At 36.5% G+C, this 25,376-nt stretch overlaps 1 protein-coding gene across 1 annotated transcript in view; it reads left to right on the top strand.

The window, feature by feature from the left end:
• Positions 1-10,000: 10,000 nt before the first annotated feature.
• The window catches only part of LOC100368970 (glycine receptor subunit alpha-3), a 35,205-nt gene continuing 19,829 nt past the window's right edge, over positions 10,001-25,376 (top strand). The window contains exons 1-2 of the mRNA XM_078009856.2: positions 10,001-10,229; positions 10,863-10,951. Of these exons, the coding sequence (XP_077865982.1) occupies positions 10,153-10,229; positions 10,863-10,951 (166 nt within the window). The 5' untranslated portion in view covers positions 10,001-10,152. The remainder of the gene's footprint in view (positions 10,230-10,862; positions 10,952-25,376) is intronic.

The raw sequence follows: 25,376 nt of genomic DNA on the forward strand, positions 1-25,376 counted from the left end.
CTCCTGACCAGTATATCGCCTACATCGTGTTCTCTCTTTCAGTATATCACTTACATTGAGTTATATTCTCCAGTACATCGCCTACATTGAGTTATATTCTCCAGTATATCGCCTACATCGAGTTATATCATCCAGTATATCGCCTACATCGAGTTCTCTCTTCCAGTATATTGCCTACATCGAGTTCTCAACTCCAGTATATCGCCAACATTGAGATTTTCCCCCAGTACATATCCTATATTGAGCACTCTCCTCCAGTATATCGCCTACATTGAGTTATATCCTCCAGTATATCGCCTACATAGAGTTATATCCTCCAGTATATCGCCTACATCGTGTTATATCCTCCAGTATATCGCCTACATTGAGTTATATCCTCCAGTATATCGCCTACATTGAGTTACATCCTCCAGTATACCGCCTACATTGAGTTATATCCTCTAGTATATCGCCTACATTGAGTTATATCCTCCAGTATATCGCCTACATTGAGTTATATCCTTTAGTATATCGCCTACATTGAGTTATATCTCCAGTATACCGCCTACACCGAGTTATATCCTTCAGTATATCGCCTACACCGAGTTATATCCTCCAGTATATCGCCTACATCGAGTTCTCTCTTCCAGTATATTGCCTACATCGAGTTATGTCCTCCAGTATACCGCGTACATTGAGTTATATCTTCTAGTATATCGCCTACATCGTGTTATATCCTCCAGAATATCGCCTACATTGAGTTATATTCTCCAGTATACCGCGTACATTGAGTTATATCTTCTAGTATATCGCCTACATTTAGTTATACCCTCCAGTATACCGCCTACATTGAGTTATATCCTCCAGTTTATCACCTACATTCAGTTATATTCTCTAGTATATCGCCTACATTGAGTTATATCCTCCAGTATATCGCCTACATCGAGATATATCATCCAGTATATTGCCTACATTGAGTTATATCCTCCAGTTTATTGCCTACATCGAGTTATATCCTCCAGTATATCGCCTACATTGAGTTATATCCTCCAGTATATCGCCTACATTGAGTTATATCTCCCAGTATATCACCTGCATTGAGTGATTTTCTCCAGTATATCGCCTACATCGAGTTCTCTCCTTCAGTGTATCGCCTACATTGAGTTCTCTCTTCAAGTATATTGCCTACATCAAGTTATATCCTCCAGTATATCGCCTACATCGAGTTCTCTACTCAGGTATATCGCCTACATCGAGTTCTCTCCTCCAGTATATCGCCTACATCGAGTTCTCTCCTCCAGTATATCGCTTACATTGAGTTATATCCTCCAGTATATCGCCTGCAATGAGTTACATCATCCTGACCAGTACATCGCCTACATAGTGTTCTCTCCTCCAGTGTATCGCCTACATTGAGTTCTCTCCTCCAGTATTTCGCCTACATTGAGTTATATCCTCCTGACCAGTATATCGCCTACATCGTGTTCTCTCTTTCAGTATATCACTTACATTGAGTTATATTCTCCAGTACATCGCCTACATTGAGTTATATTCTCCAGTATAGCGCCTACATCGAGTTATATCATCCAGTATATCGCCTACATCGAGTTCTCTCTTCCAGTATATTGCCTACATCGAGTTCTCAACTCCAGTATAACGCCAACATTGAGATTTTCCCCCAGTACATATCCTATATTGAGCACTCTCCTCCAGTATATCGCCTACATTGAGTTATATCCTCCAGTATATCGCCTACATAGAGTTATATCCTCCAGTATATCGCCTACATCGTGTTATATCCTCCAGTATATCGCCTACATTGAGTTATATCCTCCAGTATATCGCCTACATTGAGTTATATCCTCCAGTATACCGCCTACATTGAGTTATATCCTCTAGTATATCGCCTACATTGAGTTATATCCTCCAGTATATCGCCTACATTGAGTTATATCCTTCAGTATATCGCCTACACCGAGTTATATCCTCCAGTATATCGCCTACATCGAGTTCTCTCTTCCAGTATATTGCCTACATCGAGTTATATCCTCCAGTATACCGCGTACATTGAGTTATATATTCTAGTATATCGCCTACATCGTGTTATATCCTCCAGAATATCGCCTACATTGAGTTATATTCTCCAGTATACCGCGTACATTGAGTTATATATTCTAGTATATCGCCTACATCGTGTTATATCCTCCAGAATATCGCCTACATTGAGTTATATTCTCCAGTATATCGCCTACATTGAGTTATATACTCCAGTATACCGCCTACGTTGAGTTATATCATCTAGTATATCGCCTACATCGAGTTATATCCTCCAGTATATCGCCTACATTGAATTATATCTCCAGTATACCGCCTACACCGAGTTATATCCTCCAGTATATCGCCTACACCGAGTTATATCCTCTAGTATATCGCCTACACGAGTTATATCCCCCAGTATATCGCCTACATCGAGTTCTCTCCTCCAGTATATCGCCTACATCGTGTTCTCTCCTCTAGTATATTGCCTACATCGAGTTCTCAACTCCAGTATATCGCCTACATCGTGTTCTCCCCTCTAGTATATCGCCTACATCGAGTTATATCCTCCAGTATATCGCCTACATCGAGTTCCCTCCTCCAGTATATTGCCTACATCGAGTTATATCCTCCAGTATATCGCCTACATTGAGTTATATCTTCCAGTATATCGCCTACATCGTGTTCTCTCCTCTAGTACATTGCCTACATCGAGTTCTCTCCTCCAGTATATCGCCTACATCGAGTTCTCTTCTCCAGTATATCGCCTACATTGAGTTATATCCTCCAGTAAATCGCCTACATTGAGTTGTATTCTCCTGACCAGTATATCGCCTACATCGTGTTCTCTCCTCTAGTATATTGCCTACATCGAGTTCTCAACTCCAGTATATCGCCTACATTGAGATCTTTCCTCCAGTACATCTTCTACATTGAGCACTCTACTCCAGTATATCGCCTATATTGAGTTATATCCTCCAGTATATCGCCTAAATCAACTTCTCTCCTCCAGTGTATCGCCTACATTGAGTTCTCAACTCCAGTATATCGCCTACATTGAAATTTTTCCTTTAGTAGTTCTCCTACATTGAGCACTCTCCTCCAGTATATCGTCTACATTGAGTTCTGTCCTCCAGTATATCGCCCACATTGAGTTCTCTCCTCCAGTAGGTCGCCTCCATTTATTTCGCTTCTCCAATATGGTCGCCTACATTGTTCTTTTCCAGTGTGTCGCCTACATACATTCTTCTTTCCCTAACATGCTTACAGTCTACAGTGGAATAATTATGGAAATGCATAATTGTGCTAACATAATAAAATTCATAATATTTTTTGTCTCCTCCAAATAGTAAATAATCTACTGATTGACCATCACATATTTTTTTAAATACAAAGATCTTTCCACTGACAGATACCATACTAGTTGCTAGTACCGCTAAGTCGCCTGCTCATGGACTATGAATGCATATCACCACGATATTATGTGTATAATATATATTATTTCATTTTAAGTACTTTTAGACACACAGGGAGAATATGACATTCATGTCTCGTTTCGAATATGTTGTCTCTGAGCGTTCACTCCTGTGAACCTGTGTTAAATGATGTAATATGTTCCACAGACAAATTAAACAGATTCTGTTCAATTAGTTTACATTTCAACGAGTTTAAGACAGCGGGCCAGCTAAGATTTCGGTCACCATTTTAAACAAGTGTGTCCATGCATTTTGAATACCATTAACGTTCATTTTTAACAAATCCATACAACTGGACATTAACTTTGTTGTAAAATATTCATTTTACCGGTATTCAGGGCCGGAAATCAAAGCCATATTTGTAATTATATACCTATTGCCTGTTATGTATATTCAAGAAAGATTTAAACGTTCTTACGCATTTATTTTGACATGTAGCATGGTGCAACATAGCATCTATTGCTGGTAGATCCTCCAATACAATTTGTTTTACAAATGCCATGTAATACAAATGTTTTTTTAAATATTTTGCTTGGCAGATCATAGTCTGCAGCTACGAAACACCATAAATGTTCACGCTTCTGATTAGTGTGACTTTACATGTAGGGTTTCTGAAAGGGTCATTACTCGAACTGTTATTATTCATTATGTGTGTCATTATTCATTATCTGAGTCAATTATTCCAATGACTATACTGTGTTCATGTTTTCTGACGACTCAAAACATTTACAAAACCATGTATGCTTTCACACAGTCACTTATTACTGGGCGTCTTCGAAGTAATAAGATGAAACAGGCTGCAATTTGATATTCTCGGAAAAATCTTAAAAAACTATACTTTGGCTAATTCTTCTGAACTCCACTGAACAGTGTGACGAGAATACCCCTACATGTTTCTTTGTTTTCACGTACCGGCATTCGACTGGCGTTCCCAGAGAAATACATGACACAGCGAAACATTGAACGTTCTGTGACGGCTCATATGTTGTACACTGATGTGAACATTAAGAAATGTGATTAGAAATTAGTAACTAAGCATTTCAGAAGATATTCAATCTGTAATGATTTTAGGTATCTCCTGTTTTGCTGAAGTAATTGCATCTGGTTATGCAAAACAAAAACAACGCTGACGCATATTAACGAAAGAAATGCCAAAACTCCGACAACATCTAAATCTACGAGCAAATTTACAATTCCGGGAAAACAAACACAACACATTCGATTCAGGTGAATGGACCTCCATGAAATCAGTCAAGGGGGTGATGTAAAGAGATGCCGTATCAGATAAAATCACTTCATGTTTGATTTTAGTATATTTATTACGTTTTTATTCATGCTTCGCTATTTAAACATGTTTATTACATCAAAGTAATCACACGGAAAGCCAAGGGGGAAATCATTGTATATTTGGTATAACAATTGAAGTTATGCGTATTTTAATAAAATCTAAATTTTTCGAAAACATCGCCATGTTGAAAACCACTATTTTCTCATCACCATGGTAGCTAACGTGTATACATTTTTTTTAGTACTGACCTTATACACAAGAGTTATGGGATCTGAGTATCACATCTGCAGAATTGGAAATGATGTTTAAAAATGTTTTCAGTGAACACTCAACACATATTGCACATGGCGGAAGACATGTAAAAAGACAATTCTATTGTAAATTTTAATTCCGTACCACAAAGAAATGTTAGCATGATTGCCTAGAATTCGACGCCCTTTAATAAGTGTAAATATTTTAGAAAACAAAGCTCCGTGAGCACAAACGTCAGTCCTACCTTAATGTTTTTAAGAAACTGAATTTAATAACGCATGAATATAAAATTATTAGTTTAGTAGTATGAATAGAGTAATTTTCATTAGAAATTCTAACATTACTGTGAGTAAGCTTCACTACTGAACACACATTGTAAATACCACCACCATTTTGGCAGCGACGGAACATTTGTTAGGTTGTTATGCTCTGAAAAGTAATTTTCAGTCCATTGTTATACATACACACAGAGATATTTCACAATTCGTAGATCGTAGACATATTCGGGATTTGTTGGGGTTTTTCACAAATTATTATATATAATCTATACAACTGTAATTTTCCTTGCAAATCCCACTCATTTTACTTCACTACACTTTACTTGTTCTTTCCCACCCAAGGTGCCGTTTCAATCTAAAAAAAATTGTGCATTTCATAAATTCTTATTTCTTTCTATGTTTCAAGATTTCGTCTCAATCACTGAAAACATTCCCTAATTTCACGCACACTTCTCGTTTAATCAACTTTATATGGTAAATTCCATCTTTTTTACATTTCTAATAATGTAATTATTATTTTATAGTTATATTTTTGTTATTATTTTTAGCAGTTTCTTTAAAAGTAACGTTTGCGTGTTTATTGTTCTGCCTTTGTGTCAAGTCTTTAATTAGAAGTTTTGCATCTTAAATAAATATATTATGATAATAAATAGAAATGCATTATTATCTTAGAAAAGTATTGTTATGTATTAGAATAAGTATTGTTGTTGTTATTATTGATTTTGTAAAGTTATGCTCATTACTACTGTGCTTGCCGGGCGTTTAGTAGTAATTGCAATTACGTTTTGAAAAGAAAGTAACCTTCAACATTCCCCCGAGAAATACTTGAATATGAATTTTCAATGTGTTTGCACGCGAGGAGAATTATACTTTAAAAATCGTCAGTAAATATAAAAAGGTGATTACGGACATTGTTTTTTGTGAGCATGTCAGTTTATCTTAGCCTGATTCAGTACAATATCAATACGAGGAATGGAAAGCTAAAAATATTGTTGAAAGGTCATATCATGAAATATTCCACTGTCTGCTACGGGCAACGTGACTATGCACACAAATTATCGCAACGGTGATGGCTACATAAATTATTGACTTAGGTTCCCGGGCCTCAGGTGTCGTGGAGCAATGGGCGTTAGAAATTGACATGGGAGGTAGACTGAGCATGCGCACGTCTTCTTGACTTCGTAAGTAATATTCAGCCGCTCATAGACATTTGGAATACGAAATATTGTCAGCGGTCACTGACATTGTCTGCACGCGCGCGTTTAGTCATTTCTGATAGTTTTATCACCCGCCCTTTAATATGATCGACGAAACATAAAACATACGGTAACATTTTAAGATGTCCTATTGTAAATGCATTATCACCAATTCCAAATTTAGCGTAATTGATTGCGATAACATTTATAATAATGTATCGCGTGTAATTAAAATAAAATAGTGCCTACAATAAACGTTATCCATTTCGTTAAAACAGATGGACTATCATAGTGCTATGTTAGTCACTATTGTTCTAGAACTGCGAGACCTCTCGTATTGTCACGCGATATGGTCGCAATGCGCTGTTTAACAGTTGTTTTGCTTGCCTTAAATAAGAATTAATATACTGGGTTCATATCCTATTAGCGATATCATATGTCTAAGGTATATTATTTGTGCAAAACATTTAGACATGAACGTAGTCAAATCATTGAAGGTTAACACCATCTGACCATCATGCTTAACTAGATAGCATACGTTCTTTTTCTTTAGCGTATGGATTATGACAACTGACTATATGCTGATTAAACACAGTACCTGAGACTGTGTCAACACGACATTTCTAAAATTATATAAAGTATTGTTAGTAATCAACATATTACAAAACATGTTATCATTCTCCAAATAATGCTGTATGGTATGCGCACACGCGGTTTGCACGTCATCTGAATACAAAACTGCGTTTTACGTGTTCAGGTAACTGGATGAATGTTACAATCTAACAATATGAAAAAAAAGAACACGTACACGTGAATGATGCCTGGGATATCTTCTGACCTATGCCATGCTCGTGTATTTGCGAACACTATAAATCAACGATGTGATAGGATGTTTTACTGCGATCTCGCCAGTCCTTCTCATTTTAGGTTTAGTTACTAATTGGAAGAAGGATATAATCAACCCACTTGTCCGTCAATATTAATCAAAGCTCTATAAAAAAGAATCAGCAGATTTTTAATTAAAACTCGTGATTTATCATTACAAAATTAATATTATTTGTGTTTTTTGTGGGGTTTTTTTCGGAATCATTGTCGTTGCAGTAAGAAAATACCAACGACCAATTTCCTATACAAAGTAATCGAGCATTATGATGAATGTGGTGTTATTATTATTATTTGGCATAATGTGCAACACAAGTACAATACAGTATTGACAGTGATAAGTAGGTTAGCCGGAACCGTTTATGAATTCTAAACTATTTCCTCCTTGTTACTAAGATTCGTGTAAAGCGGATTATGATGCCGTAGGATGTGATGTGGTCACACATTACGAAACACTGGCACATAAATTGATTAAATTTCATGCAAACAAACAAATTATGAATGTATTTTACACGCGTTATGTACGTCGCTATGAGTCCCGTGTCAAACAGGACGCGCAGCGACGATCGTCTTTTAAATGTATAATTTGTCAATATTCGAAATGTTGTAATAGTTGTTCATCCGTCTTAGAGTTCGAAGAATTTTTATTCGTGCGTTAGGTAGAGAGAATATGCCGTCTTATGTGTTTGCGTTTTGCGCGCGTGCGCTCGCACGGTGACTGGATCGCATAAACCGGTCATTTGCACGGAAAGATAAAAGTAGCGGCGGTGTTCGCTGCTGTTATATTCGTATATACATGTTTGGGTTCATTGCTTTAATTAAAGCGGGAGGGTCGTCACCTGCGCACGCGCGGGAATTGGGTCCCAAACGATTATAACAACACACTCTAATAACACAAAGGCTCATGTTTGTAGACGCTTGTTTGTAAACAATGACACGCATGCGCAGGTGACGACATCCCCGCATTAAACATCTCGTGGGTAACGTTGTCACAACAATTCGGGAGCTAGCGCTGAACAGTGAGGAACATTTGTTATCAGAAAATCGCATGTTGGTAGGCACAAATGTAAACTCATGACGTCACAGAGTAACGGTCTACATGCCTATATTTGTTTACGTTTTCCCCAATCAGCATGTGCCTGTCCAATAATGCATGGTATGTACTAATCATCAGTAGATCACGATCCGCTAACTCAGCATTGCTTGGACGTCGTTTTATTAACTACGACGCGTAACATCAGCACACAACTCTAGTTTTATATTTTAGGTAGGATGCGCACTGACTGGTTTTTGCCAACCTTAGTGGCAAAACATTGCTTTACTTTTACAATTAACCACATAACAAGGCAGTCTGTTGTCGCTCTAATCATTAAATATGTATAAGGCAATCTCAATTAAGCCTAGTCGATAATTCGATTAATCGCATGATACAGGTTGTCAAACGTAGCTTGTGCATTAAGCAACAATTATCGTTTAAAATTATTTGTCTTTCAATTTAGAAAATGAACTTCAACCAAAATTGCAATTTATTATCATTGCCTTGAAATAAATGACTGATTAATACCCAGAATTAGTGAAAAAAGTGCACTAATAACATAGATTTAATAATTGAAATGATGACCTGAAGAAAATTAATTAAATGATGAAGCATAACTATGTACATTGTGTAATATGATTCCTATCTGTTTAGTTATTTCTTGCACGCTATCCCACAATGCAGCATACGCTGATTGCCTTTATGTGCATTTAAAAAAAACGCGTTGCTTCACACCGCAGTACATCTCGTCTATCTAATATTAAAATGCGTACGCTTTGTTCGCGGGAATTCATATTATTATATTACTAGTATATATCCTCGCAATTTTACGCAATATGCAGCACATAAATGCGCTAGTTGTTTCTACTAGTTAATGATGAAACCTCTCTCCTGGCGAACATTGCTTGTAAATCGCTAACGATATATACATGAAGTTAGTTGTTTATTGGGGGAAGCACTTACACTTGCAATAGCTCAGTCTGTATTCACGATTGCATTAAACTCACGAATGTACGTGTCTCGGAGGACTTTGATTCAAATTTGAATATGAAAATAAAATCGTGTATTGATTATTTCTATCTAGCACGGACCAACAATGGATTAGTCATTAACTGTGACGTTACTCAAAAATAACGTCCATGCGTTCATACGTCAACACTCTGACACAATCACCTTGACAGTTGAATGAGCGCCGCACTGTCGTCAACATTAATGCGACTATTGAATACGTCACGTTATTTTTATACAACTTCAAGTTCAGTCAACTCAAGTGTCAATATGATTATTATTAGGTATAGTTGAGTCAATGTCTAATGCTAAATATACACTAAGTAAAATACTAGCTGTCTTCCTGAGTATACATGGAGACGGCCAATTTTCAAAACCCACTTTTAAATACACATATTTTTAAACATTACAGTTCTTGCTGAAATATTTCAAAAAACTGTCAAAGTCAAGGATGGTCATCTATGGCGAATGTATGTCTATTCTATGTAGCTTGTTCTGTCTATGACGTCGATCACGTGACCGTATGCAAATCACAGTTATCGTATAAGCAGGTAGACTAGAGAGTAATTGCAGTGTGGTGGTGACTGTCTACTACTGTCTCCACTACTTCATTCTATCTCAGTCTGGCGTTACGGTCGTCAGTGCAAGTGCGTGTTTGCTCGCGTGCGGCTTGTCACTGCGGTCATTGTTAGTCTGCGGTTGGGACTGTTAGCACGAAGAGATGGGACCGTGCGTGCAATTGTTTATCATACTGGCCAACTGCTTAGTGTTGTTCGTTGCCTCCATACAGTCTGCAGCGTGAGTATATGTGCCATTGTTCATCTGAACAAAACAGAGTGGTATCGATTTGGAATGTTATGATTGTAGTAATGTGCTTTGAGTGCAGACTTGTGTACTTCGTTAGCGACGTGACGAAGAGCACTGAGTCTGTATTCTTCTCTGTCACCGCAATGACAACATCGCCATTTACTCGACACCGCGAGTTGCGCACTGTGTATAATTGCCTCAGAGTAGTATAAAATAACAACGACTCTTCTACGTCCCGGTAGAATGGTGTTTCAATTCAAGTTACGTTTCGGGGTGTTTGTGGTTCCTCTTTATCAAACTGCAACCATGATAAGTGATGACAGGTTTGATATTACCATTCGCCACACACTAATACAATAACTGCTTTTCGTGTAATTGATTTCCCTTGATTAGCTTAACAGTGTTGTTTCTTGATATGAATCACAGTTGTCTTTTTCAAATTCACTTCGTGCACATCTGCTTGTTGTATTTACTGCCTGTGGAAAGCGACATGGTCGTGAGCTGTATAATAGTAGCGATCAGTTATTTGAAATTGTAGCCATGACGCGTCGACTGGACTACATTTTGCATAACAATTGTCAATGTTCACCCACTAATTCATTGAATATAATGTTATTTTATTAGGAACATGACGCAAGATGAAAGAAAACAAAGCGAATTCCTGGATAATCTATTCCGAAACTACGATTTGAGAATTCGCCCGAATTTCAACGGTAAGTTTATTTCTTTTATGACCTGTTGCGTGGTCCCATGCAAATCAAATACACCCCTGATTTTATTTAATGGTTTCATTCGATATTATTGTACCGTGATCGATATGATATCACCATGGCAACAGCGCCTCAGTAATTGAATTTTGGATAGCGCGGTATTCAGTATCGGTACGAAACAACTAGTCACTTCACTCGCCAACGTTATATGAATGCACTGTGTTCAATACATGTTTCAAATAGACATTGCGCCTCACTTCAAGTTCAAATCGTCCACAAACAGGCGAAGGCACTAAAACTGTACAGACCGAAATCCAACTGTTAATCGATCAAAAGATACCATGATGATGTTACTGAACCCTGTTCTGCGGCGGGCGGAAGATGTTATTTATCCTAGTAACAAAATACGTTCTGTGTATTATGTTATTATTGTAGGCCTAGACTCGTAAAGTCATAATTCGATGTAATAGTGACAATCTGTCACTTTGTCAATCACCAAGTACAATTGCCAAATAGCGTTGTTAGCTCAAGCTGCAATTAAGCAATTACCCCCGAGGACGTCATCTCACGAAAATAAGTCATTAAACAACGCTTTTATTCTATCACAAATTATAATTAGTAATGTTCACTTCGGCACCGGCAGTCGAACGTTTAAATATTTAGTTTCGTTACTGCGAACAAAATATACAGCCTGATGACCGGCTGTAATGTTACGCGCAGGTCTAATTGTCACTGTATTATAGGGAATAATGTCGTTTCTGAATGCGTTAGACATTCCAGTGTGCCAGCTAAGTGACACATTGTGCTCAGTTACTATATATAGTTTTAGATAAATTATTAATTTCAATTTTCAAAAATAATTTCCGAAGGGTCAAATATCGCGACAATTTTTACAAATCATCCAATCGACAGTGTGTCCATAAATTCATTGTTATCGTAAATCTTTACCCAGTAAGATTGATACTGTTAAAATAAACAAGCTTTATCGGCCCCAGGGCGAAACATTACGCGGTATTATGCTGTCTGTCGGCGGTACATGTATTGCGAAGCTGACGTTTCCCCCCACTGGAATCTACCTTCACCTGTTCATGTGTAGATAATTGTGATATAATATTATTTATCATACTTTATACACAGTCAATCCTTGAAATATACTACCTTACCTTTATTATAATGACGTTATAATATTTTTCATAAATTGCGGATAGAGTAGTGTACAGTTGTTGATAAGAATGATTTAACACCGATGTTGGCGTTTGCGTAGTATTTGTGCCAACTTTTATCAAGGTCGCCAACACTTTCGTGGTTCGTTTGTATCGTTCTATTATCCCTTCCAAAATTACTTTCACTTTAATGTCCACGTTACACAATTTGGCGATCACCAGACATTTTAAAAGCTGCAGCGATTTACTTACTGAGATAAAACGCAATAAAATATCATGTTACCAGTGAAATGAACAAGCAAATATATCTCACATGAAGCCATGTGATGAAATAAATTTAAACACTATACGTCGATCATACAACGTAAATCCTTAAAGCCGAGTAGAAAATCTTTGCCCTCGGGAAGGAAATTGACAACAGGGTGACTGGTAAGAAAATAATGCAATCGCCTTCGTGGCCAGTCTTCAGTATTATATTATAATCTTGTAATGCATCTGAATTAAATGTTAATAAGAATACTCGGATAATAAGATGTATTAAACTATCTAGTAAATACCACGTCCGTCGTTGCTTATCAAGTGTGTCACAGCAAAATGCCTTTCCTATTTCAATTACATTTTCATTTGTAATTACCTACTTGCATTTGCAATATTGCAACCTTTGGGCTGCACACCGCAGCTTGTTATTAAACATTGACCCGTCATACAGACATGTGACTGCCGACAAGCCTAATAACCTCGAACAATAATGTACTAACTTGAAAACCAATACATGTTTAAACATTCATCTGGGCAAAAATGATTTTGGGAGTGATCATATGAATAAAATAAATCGTGCGATCTGGCAGATTATTCTAAAAAAAAAAAAAAAAAAAAAACTTCACAACATTTCAATGATAAGAATCCATGATTTGCCTTCTATCAAACTAATCTCTTGATTGGTTTAACCATTGCTTTATTTCAAGCAAGTGTACTCTGAAACCTCTGATATTTCATTATTTTTTTTTCTGCGTTGAGATTTAGGAACTACCAATAAAACACGTTTCTGGAATGATTAAATGTAATTTTGCTCAGTCCTATCATAGAAGCAGCATACATTATTTATTTTGATTGCCTTGTCTGTTTACCTGGTGTGTGTGTGTGTCAATGTGTAATGTCGGTTAGCAATATTAGCTTCCGCGTGAACAATCTGTGATGCGTGCGGCGCATGAAAATATTAGAGAAGTTCGGACAGTTGCTAAGAAAACATCTAACGTAAATTTAATGAGTGACATGGTTAGCATTACGTGGGTCGCTAGATACCACTGTATCATTCCTGTTTAGTTATGGACGGCAACGTTTGATCATTCGTTGTTGATAGATATACAATTTAAAGTGGTATAAAAATGTGGATAATAAAAATATATAGAATATTTGTTTTACATTACAACAAATTTGCAGTTTCTAAAACGACTTGTTATTATAAGTCAATTGTATGTTGATGTGATTCTTGTGTCAGGAAATTGAAAATCGTACTTTAATTCAATAATTAATTAATTGGAGTAATTGCAGTACTAATTCTTGATTTTAATAATTAAAACATTTATTGGTTTTCACGTAGACTGTAATATGCCAATCATTACGTGAGACACGTGAAATCTCAAGGATGTGAACTAGGGATATATACACTCGATTACATTCACTCTGTATCAGCTGGACAGCCACCCATTATAGCGTAATCTTTTAAGCTTGGATGATTTCAACAGAAAAGTATTTGAGAAATCCACGCGAAAGATACCCACAATGTTATATCCTCGCTCTCGTCATAATGTACCGAGTTTGTGCGTGCAGTTAAGCTTAACAATTTCTATCGAGAGAATACTCACTTCAGTTGAATTCAAATGACATGTTATTGTCTGAAAGGCACACTAATGATGAGTTGAATAGATGCATTATGATGATCAATAAACACAGAACTAAGCTTTGACTACAATTACAATTTTACGCAGTATTGGAAAAATATTACATATATATTAGTGTGGACACATTGAGAGAAATGCCATATAATACCTAATTCACACGGAAAACCATGCATTTTCTTTATTCATTTTCTAGATGGCATACTCAGGTATATGGCATACGCCGGGATAATAGGATAATTTCTCAACCAATCAAATCTTTAATGACTCAATTTATTTCGCCAATACACATGATATTGAATGATGTAGTTTATTCTGTGGCTATAGTATATACCTTATGCATAGAGCTATGTGGTTTGTGTAATTACACAAAACCTGTGTCGTTTGTTTTCACTTCATTTGCGTGTATTTGTGGCATCAACTGCGGTTACATTTTTCTAAGAATTCTGTAACAATATGGCAAAATGAACACGAATTAATAGTTAATAAAGGCCAAAAATGAAAGGAAAATATGCAAATGAAGTAGGCGCTTCTCAAATTGTTTCCCAATCAGCAACGATTGTGGTCATTCTGTATAACTGTGTTCGAAGAGACGTTGTATAACTGGTGAATTGAGGTGATATACTCACATTATATCATGTTGCACTAACCACAGACAATTGAATCAAAGTAACTGGGTACTATGAAATGCAATCATTTAAATTACTGTTTAGAAGAGGCCAAGGGCAAAATGATGTGCTATTGTGTTTACAAGCGTTATATATTATAATTTTATGCACAATTATGTACTACGCATGTTAGTTCGTTACGTATTTTTGTCAGTAACCTGGAGTGCCTTGTTCTGTTTTAGGCTTAGGCCTGAATACACATTTAGGAATGGAGAGCGTCATAAATTCGCATTTGAATAGGAAAATAATACTAAGTGTAATACTGCCGTTTTCAAAGTCAGTTAACTATCTACCAACAATAAACGCATATGTTCGACAGTAAAAATGGGTAAAATGTATAAAACAACGAGTTTCTGCAAACACCAAATACAATCCGCATGGCTTGCGTTAAACACAAAATACAGAAACGAGTGGTCTCGTATCACACACATCAGTAATTTAGTATTGACATTTATCAATTTAAACTCAAACGCATTGCCAACGTTTGGACGTAGCTATTGGGGCATAACGGTTGGCTGAATTGCAGGTGTCTATGTTCAAAGATTGATGGAAAAGAAGCGGTCCAGAGTGTGGACAAGATAACAGTTGTGATTACACTTCTCTCAGTGAATGGTCCGCAGGATGGTTATGGTTGACTGGCTGCGCCTGGTGCGCTGATTTGCGGTTGTCATTAGAAAGGATTATGCATATTGTTTAACGAAGACATGAACGCTAAATAATAATTTATGAAAAATAATATTAATTACGGTTGAAAAAACCTTGACCAATCACGGCGCCTAAGATGATGGATAAAGCACGTGCAGAATATTTAGTATATGTCGCGTGCATGGCGGTAAATATTTTGAAGGCAACCCGCAAAAACGCGTTGGTCTAGTTGGCGTTACCTATAACACGTAATTATTTCATTTTAGGCAGTATTATATTTTGCAGTATTTTCTCATTAAATAACATTTAATCGGATTGTACATATTATATTTGAAAATATTTTGCAATGAACAAACACATGTGTGCCGAGAAACCAAACATACGTATTTAATTCTCTTAAAATAAAACAATATTGCCGAGTTGAAATCATCTGTTTAGAATAAGAACCGTAATTTGTTTGTCGGGGGACATAAATATTTCATACGCTTAATTTAAAACAAGCAATGTTGTTGATCATAAATGATTATTAATTTTATTACGTTTATTAAATTACTTTAACAACGTTTTTGGAAAGTGTTAAATTGGTCTGGAAAAAATGGCGGTTTAAATAGTAGACATAATAATGAATTGTTACGTGGTCATCAACAGTTCTGAACAGTTGTTTGAACAGCACAGTTCGAACAGTAATAAATAATAAACAGTTTAGGTCGCTCAGTAAATATAATGTTCATACATGACAATACAAGTAAACGTTAGTGGTATAATGTAGTCGGGTAGATATACATTTCTCCACACGATACGTATTCCTCCAGAACCTCTACATTTCACCAAATCATGCAAGTCGCAAAAACAAACATACGTTTTAAAATAAGACAGTTTTGCCGAGTTAAAAGTGTTTGTTTAGAATAAAGGACATGCTTTGATTGTCACAAAATGTATACCAGATTAGTTGACATACGTAATAACTGCTACACTCGATTACGTTAAAGTGTGGAATAAAATTAAAACATAAATACTCGGAAATTAGAACAAAACTACAGCTACTGAACGTTTTTTACAGTTATTAGTCTGTAATGAATCTGTTTGGCACTCATCTTTCTCTTTTATTCGAAATCCCAATTTGATTTCGTTTGTTCTCGTGTATTTTGAGTTAACTTTGACTGTTTGAGTTATCGTGGTTGATATAATAACTGCACTTCCAGTAACTTAAAAGAATACAGTAACTGTATTTAGAACTGCGCATGCTACTTAATGTCCGTCTGTTCTCTGATTAGTCTTTACGTACACCACGCACGCTATGCGCTATACGCAATGTGGCAGCAACGTGAAAAACGTATATGTAGCCATGACAACAGTATCGCTTTAATATAATAATACATATATTTACATTTGTGTATCTAATGTTTGTTCACGTAATATCATAATGACATGTGTCATACACGTGGCTTATATAATTATTTATTATTATATCAATTATTTATAATTGTGTAATATTGTCAAACTATACAATGTGAAATTGAAAATGATCCAAATGACTACTGACACACAGCTACACGCAATACACAAATATTCTCAAGGGAAGGGAGTTAAGACCCTGACTAGACGTGCGCGACGGCCGAGTGAGTTTAATATCACGACTATATCAGGCCCTGGGATTCTCACATTATTTGTGTTTATTTGAGAAGGTCAACGTAATGCAAAGCTGTGTAATGCAAAGCAGAACACTCAAAACATTCGTATTGAAGATCAATATACAATCAATGAGGTTTCATCAATGTTATTGTGTAGCGTTCGTAAGACACAAACTTCTCACAAATAATATTAATATTCTAAACACCAAGACATGATGATACTAAAGAGTGTCATCTTCTGAGTTCGAAGACGAGGAACAACATTCAACCACTCATTAATTCGCAGAATAAATTTTGAAGCAAGACGATCAATAACGAGTACACCAACTTGCTCTTTAATCGCCAAATAAAATGCGGTATACATGTTATTTCCTTACTGAGAAAAGAAGACGTGTTCCAATAACGCTCAGGATTTGCTAATAACACCTGCGTCCGCATTCATGCGTCATGATTGACCGTGAACCTGGCATGGGCTCAGATGCGATCAAGTTCTCTTTCCAGACCAGTGACTAGCATAACCTGGCTGTGAACAGTGTTCATGTGTACTTTTAAACGTGGAATAATTTATCTTATTATACATCTGTCACCATAACGCCATAAGTTACAGCGTTATTTTCATCCGAATTCCAAATATGGAACGATTACGCGCGTAAGCGTCCTCTAATAATAAAAACAAACATGGCAGTCCCCAAAGTTTGACCGGACCCAATACAAAGAAGTTCGCTCAATCTGTTCTAATTTATTTGTATTTCGGCATTCTCATGATGTAACTTTGGGAGGAAAAGATTTATAATACAATAAGGTTATTACGAGGATACCGAAAAAGTATGCACTCGGACAATACACGGTCGCATTTTATTTTATTTTAATATGATATACTAGTGAATCGTAGCTTGAGGAATGTCCAGACGACAATTCTGCAATGAAGTTTTCCCCGAACTTTATATTATATTGCATACGATGTTATAACCAAATATTCCTACTATATTTGCATATTATACAATTAAATACTACATTTAGCATTTCTTGTTGGCGGATATAATATTGCATATTTTGTATTGTAGATTGAATTGTATAATTGTTTGTCTATCGCATATTTATTATTTCCGCGTTGAAATTCCTTTATGCAGACACTAAATGCTACGTATATATCCCGTTCACTGAAGCATACCTTACTTTAATCTCCTGAGACGAAACATTCCTTTGTTATTGTTAGTATCCCATCTCGAATTATATTCTCAATTCGTCGCAATCTTTCGCTTTAACCGTCTCAACTAACCAATTGGAATTACATACAAAATACAATACAGGAAGCAGATATCACACAAATAATACTGAAATCGACGATGCTGCATCATCCACGGGAATTCCTTGTTAAACACGCTTAATATTCTGTGTTCCCCATGTCAACCTCAAGGGCGGCTGGTCACATATGTGATATATTCATTGATTATTTGCCAATATTCTTTTATTAAAGATTAAATTCAGTTTAATCATATACGTGGTGTAATCTAAAAAGAATGTCTACGCTCGCTATTTCAGACAGTGCAATTATTTTTCTATACCTGTAAAAGAGCGTGATATTAATTAAATAAGCTACTAAATTTCTTTTTAATTCAATTTTTAGCTAAGTTGATGAAGTCCACAATGTGAATTATTTATATGCGCAGTGTATATATTAAATTCAAACAAACTACGTCCGTTCTGATTATTGAAGATGTAATTCCAGTTGTAAAATATGTATGTATCTTGTCCAAACACCTCCCCGTTCCACCGCGGTGAATGCGTTAAAGGACAACGACTGGGAATGAATGATTCGCATTACAACGATTCTAAATTATTTCAGTATTGTTATTACGTTATAAATTCAATATCACTGATGCGTACGCGTGTATTTACCGGTGACTGGTACTTGCGAATATTCGTCGTCTGCGCATGCGTTCATGTCGCGACAGTTATCGCTATTTTGTTTGAAGTTGCGAGAATTCAGTGTGTACTAGTATACTGATTTATCATTTAGATCAATGGGCAATCATTTTTTCTCTTTTAAAAATAACATATTTGGATCATTCAAACAGTACGGGAAAAACAATAACTGTGACACATTTTCTATAAATGAGATCATTCGTGATTCAGTGTGGAGTTCCATTCCATAAAATAACTTTCGATTAGCATGGGTACTTATGAAAACAGAGTAATCGATTTGACGTTACTATAACAGTTAACTACAGAGTCATTTTAAATTATGACGTAGTGCAATACATATTGTCACTATAGATTGTTAAGACCTGTTCTACTATAATAAAAATCCATAGATGTTTTTTTTTTTTACTATTTGCCCTTTTGTAAGTAATTAAAGGGAGAGCACACTTCGCATAATCATTGGAAAGTCTGTATGGCTAAATATTCAATGCAGCCGTGGCCAGTTCACAAACTGCCTCTGGCAAAATAAGTTTGTCAAGAGGTTTCAAAATATTAAGCCGTCATTTCACCTTCTTGGGGTTACTGGTTACCATGGGACGAAGCGCACAAATAAATTTCATGGTATTCAGGGGCGACTCGCATTATGAAAATGAATGTTACCAGAGATTATTTTATAGACCAGTTCGAAAACAGATGCATACTTTTTAAGGGACACGTTCAAATAAATTATATAAACATTTATTATGCATGAATATACGCAACATATATGGCTGACAACTTAATGTAAATCCAAATAATGGGATGTTTAATTATAACGAATCTTCTCACAATAATACAATTCGTTAGAGAATTCGAGATAACAAAACACTATCTGTAAGCTTCGAGGTATACGTAAATTTCACTGTTTAAAGTAACAAGTATTCACTTTGAATGCGAAATGTGGCATCCGCTATGCCGAGGGGAATTGTCGTTTCATTCGAAAGAAAAATTGTCATGTACTCATCAGTTGCAGTTAATACTTGTTTAATAATGTTTTCAATAGTTTATTTTTAGATGTTATCACGAGAATACTGCAAAGCATACGCAAAGACTGTACGGTAATCATGACCGACGCGCAATGTTGAATGCAACGTCCCCGTACTGCCAGAGTTTTTACTTTCTCTGCATGTGGTAATAATTTAGTAAGATTAAAGCCAAACCTACCAACGATAAACAGTTTTGCACTGTACGAACTTTAGCGTTCAGTGACGGAATTATATTTCCAACACGCGCTATACGACGAGCGTGACGCCAATAACCCGAAACGCGCTCCGTGTCACAGACGTAGTGTATCCCCACATAATTTGACATTCAAACGTTGTAACCCGGGGTGACGATACGTTTCAGAACAAACACATGATGCGGCTTTTATCGGGATAGTAAATTACATTGTTTTTCGGAGCTAGGTGTAATGACATTTATTTGGTCTGAGTATTTTGTACTCATTGCCCAGTAGAGGCTTTGTAAATATCTGCACCGAACGTCGTAAATATATATCATAACGGGTGGATGCGTTGAAAGCTCCTTAGTATACATGTCCCAGCGGAGACGAACAGAAGTGTGCAATAAATCACGGCATATTATCCCACTAACAAAATACGTTTTGGGATTTTTTTCTACGATCAGTGATTCGATTGACTTGCAAGACGACGGTTATTCAAACTGCATGATAACTATTTAGTACTATTTACGTGCTTGATGTTTAAATGTATATCTGGATAAATCAATTCCTGATTGTGTCATTTGAGACGTTTTTGGGGAGAAATAACTATTATATATCTATCTTTGTAATAAATCAAGAACAATTCGTGAAGAGATTCTTTTAAGTTGACATGAGTCCGCGTCTTATCATTTTGGAAGATTGATTGATTCAAGCATATACCATACTGGCTAATTGTGTTTTCATGTTAGTGAAGGGGAGCACATATTGTTTTGCTTCAAAATACATTTTTCATGCTCTCCACATTATATGCACGACAGATGTTAGTCATCGTAACACATACTGAATATATCATTGTCCTGCTGTTAAATAATTGAGTGTGTGTTTCAGAATAACGAATGCAAAAATATTGCATTTAAAAATGCCGATCAACCACAGAAAAAATAATATTTTGCGTTCTACGACGAGTTAACATCTTACGTATATTTAAAATCTGCGTTGTGACTAATAATATACAATATATCATTTGCGCGTATATCCCTGAAATTTTCATTTGATTCCCTCCCGATCAGTCTACGTTACGCATTCACGAGTTATCCTTTCTTACAAGTATCTAGAGCTTTCTGAGATAGTTCCTAGATTTAAACAAACATATGCAGCCATGTGAAACGTATTACACTGATGTGTGATCAATTTCTCATCACCGCAACAAACTCTTGGGTTATGCGCGGAAAACTGAAAAATAACGCACTGACATTTGATATTATATCTAGTCGCCACAAGCGACAAGTGAAAATATCATAACGAGTAATAGAGCGTGGTGTTTTCCGGGAATAGCTTCTTTCTAATACGTCGAACTGCTTTTCTGACAACTTTGAGGCTTTAATGAGCACGAGTACTGGACCGAATATAGGTGCTTTATTCCATGGGCGAGGCAACTGCGACAGTATTGTTATGCTAAATTAGCTAAATATTTAGAGGGTATTGCAAGACAATCTCCGTGATATCGGGTGCCGGGTGTTTATACAAGTTATTTTGGTTTTTAGACAGTCAATTGCGGTTAATGATTGGATAGACTGAAAGTTATAATATAACGCTCCAAGTTTAAACTGTCAAATTTTCTGTTCGACAGCTATTTTTTTAGTTGACCGTGAAACGCTAGCTAAAAATTGACAAGTAAACAACATGTATAATTATCGTTGGTCATAGAAAGTTATGTGTACGGCACGGGGACACACATGGTAGATTTGTTAACGTCCGCAGTGATAGCCAAAAAAATGTCGTCGTCAATATGAGGGTCATCTATTACTGTAGAATTAAGGGGACCGCGTGTTTATGAATATATAATTAACTCAATTGTTTTTGCTGTTGTTGGTGTTTAAAATATGGTCATTTAATTTGATGAACATCGTTGTTATTCTTTTGGATTGTAAATATGATTTAAAAGACCTCCGCTGCACTGTACAATTGAATGAGGCTGGTAAATTACGTTTCCAATTGTATTGATGTGCTGGGCACAGCGATTGAATCTTGGAAATGAATCGGTAATCGAGAGAAAGAGAGAGATTGTACTTCCCGTGCCGCGTCGACGCGTCGCACGAACATCGCAATATCATTTACATGTACTTGGTTTATCGATGTATATGTATTAGACTGACTAGTATTTCTCATCAGCAAGTGTTTTGTCATAATTAGTGTTGTGTCCACCATCATTCAAATACTTGTATTGATTTTCCTTCCTACGTTAGTTAAAGACTGCGGCAGTCTCTCAGTCTCTCTCTTCGATGGCCGGGCATTTGTTGCCACTTGTATTGAGTATTTGCACAGATACGACACAGGCCTTACTTGAGCAATAATTCGTCACAAAGTTTCCATAGAAGTAGCATTGTATTTTATTTTGAAACGTATATTTAAAATACCGAAATGTCCTTGCGTTAAAGCGCGGGAGTCGTCGCGCTGCGCATGTGCGAGATTTGTGTTGATAAACATTGATTTTCCCACAATCCTATGCGCTCTTCAAATGGAAATCACAAGTATGAGGTTTGACCTGGGCGCGACTTGCACTGATTACTGCCGGTGACTCTTTGATACCTTCGAATAACATGAAAATTACCTAATTAAAGCTTGGAAACGTCTCAGTTCGTACTCGTTGATCTGCACAACAGTCAAAGTCGCCATTTTTGTTTATATGAGACCCATATATCTCGCACATGCGCAGCGCGACGACTACCGCGCTTTAACGTTCGCTTGAGTTCCCTGCAGTGTTTCGAAAAAAAACACAGTAAAAATATAGCAAATAGCAATGTCACGTGATTTAATGGTCGACGATCTATATTTTGACGCATGTAGAGCAAACCTGCAGGCATTACAGTTCCGTTCATGATACTATTTATTATTGGTAAAGGTGATATTTCTAAAAGGTGTTAATTATTTCTATTACGTAATGTTATTGACTTAACATTTCCGCTATTCAAGATATCATCACTGTATGTCTCAGTATTTCGTCACGTTACTTGCAGCATCTAGAATCCCCATTTTACATTAATCGTAGATCAGGCGATTGGCTTAACAGATGCAGCCTGTTCACAGAACCAATATAACTGTTTTGTAGTATACATGGCATGCCAGTCACGGTTTTTTCTGTGTGTACAGTTTTATCGATTTCTCTTACACACGAATCATGCATCGAATCCGCTTATTCCAGAAAAATGCTTTCAGTCAATTTTAAACAGGGCGAGAACATTACCGATGCCATTTCCAACATGTCAAGCCCACAAATGATGTAAAGGTTAATTACATACTGTTTTCCAAGTAAAGCATCATACGCTCATCAGAAAATGTGAATGAATAAAATATTGATTTCACTCTTGACGTTGTGATGTGTAATAAACGAGACATTGCGCACACATAGACATTGCGCACACATATACATTGTACACACATAGACATTGTACACACATAGAGTTTCAGCGAAGACGAAGACGAGGTTGATAATAAGCACAGAGGGTCACTAAAACTGTTTGTCCACCGCAGTTATAGGGAGAGCGTATGTATTATTAGTACAGCGATAAATGTGAAATCAGAAACTCACACACTCCATTGCAGAATGCATGTTTGTACACAAATCTTGTTGAAAGAGTTCAAGGGTAGTGATTGACATGTATTGGGATCTTGAGCGCATTTACTTGCATGGTCATATAAACCTTTAATATCAGCAATTAGTTTAGGCTTACCATATATCTACTTTTGCAAACTTACCCGGCAGCCTTTGCGCTTCTCCAGGGGCAGTCTGTAATACGCCAATTCGGTTCACATCAGAACACTGAACTGAGCTGCAAACAGCTTGATTTTAGTCTTTTGTCGACACTATTCCCTTTCAGAAAATACAAAATACATTATATTTCGATATACCGTCAAAATACACAACAGTGCTATGCAGCAGCAAAAAGTAATGATTCGAGAGACGAATTGCGCAAGCGTAGATAAAATCCATCAACGTGCGCAGTCCGGGTGCGCAGGCGAACTCGCACCAAGCTCGATAAAAAATCAAGCGAAATCGTTACACAATCATACCCCCTCCCCAATAAGGTAGTTTAATGATGACATCAATCGTGGCAAACTAGTCCTTCAATAAATATCTTGTCCGCTTGACAAATTAAAGACGTAAATCTCGAACGAAAGTTTTCAAATGGGGGTCAAATTAAGGTCATGAGCTATAATAATATATTAAAGAGGCATCTTTTATGACAAAAAAGTATACCAGCTACAAGACAAGATCATATGTATTAGAATGGTTTTATGTTTTAACACAATTTCGGCATGTATTTGAGTCACATAGTCATGCATCCATCTTGAAATAGTAATCCAGTAATGACACGTGACAGTGTGCCTATGTCCGTCTTCGTATTCAGTATTCAGAGACGATATCGCAAATTTGATCTGTCCTGGGAGAGAGAATAGATTTCGGTTCGATTCAATCTCATGGGAGTAGCTATACGAATGTCAGAGATGCTGGTGTGCATAATTTAGTGAAGCTACAAATTATGTTACGTACATCGCGTGATAGAAAGGGAATGGTAATTTAAAGGAGCACACTGACATGCGACCCCAGCTAAGACGAGGAAGCCCTTCTAGTAGTAATTGGAAATATAATTGTACATATGGTTCTGAATGCAAATGTTTGATAAACGTCATTTGTTGTGTTTCTGTAAGAGCATCGACACAACTAACATTAAATCATATGATGTCGTGCTGTGTTGTTCTTTTTATATGATTTGTCACTGAATGCGACAACCAATAAACAAACCATGGCAAAAAACGTTGGCACACAAGTTGCATCGTACGCAATAAAATATAATGTATAAAATCACGCAGTATACAACGTCGTAAAACGCCGATCTCCCTGGGGCACATGATGGTTACACAAGAAAGCCGTAGTAAAATACACCTACATTGCAGTATTCACTAGCTTGCTAAGCACCAATCAACCGCCGCGTGTCTTCATTACAGGGGACCAAACAATTTTGTAGAAGTGCTCTCGTTATAAAACCAACGCGGATTGGTCATATGTTTCCACGACGTTCACTCATGAATATGCGAATCATAGCTTCCAAATTTAGACATTGTTGCTGTATTTTTAGTTTGGCTGAGATGCAGCGGAAAACACCATGGCAGGCTAGGATGGTATTACACTATAAATTATTACCTCACGTAATATAGTACAACCCATTACATCACGTAATATAGTATAACATATTACATCACGTAAATAGTGTACTATTTACTACAACATGGTACATTA

The sequence above is a fragment of the Saccoglossus kowalevskii genome, chromosome 4 (assembly GCF_978046115.1).
Source record: "Saccoglossus kowalevskii chromosome 4, keSacKowa6.1, whole genome shotgun sequence".
Classification (NCBI taxonomy): Eukaryota; Metazoa; Hemichordata; class Enteropneusta; family Harrimaniidae; genus Saccoglossus; species Saccoglossus kowalevskii.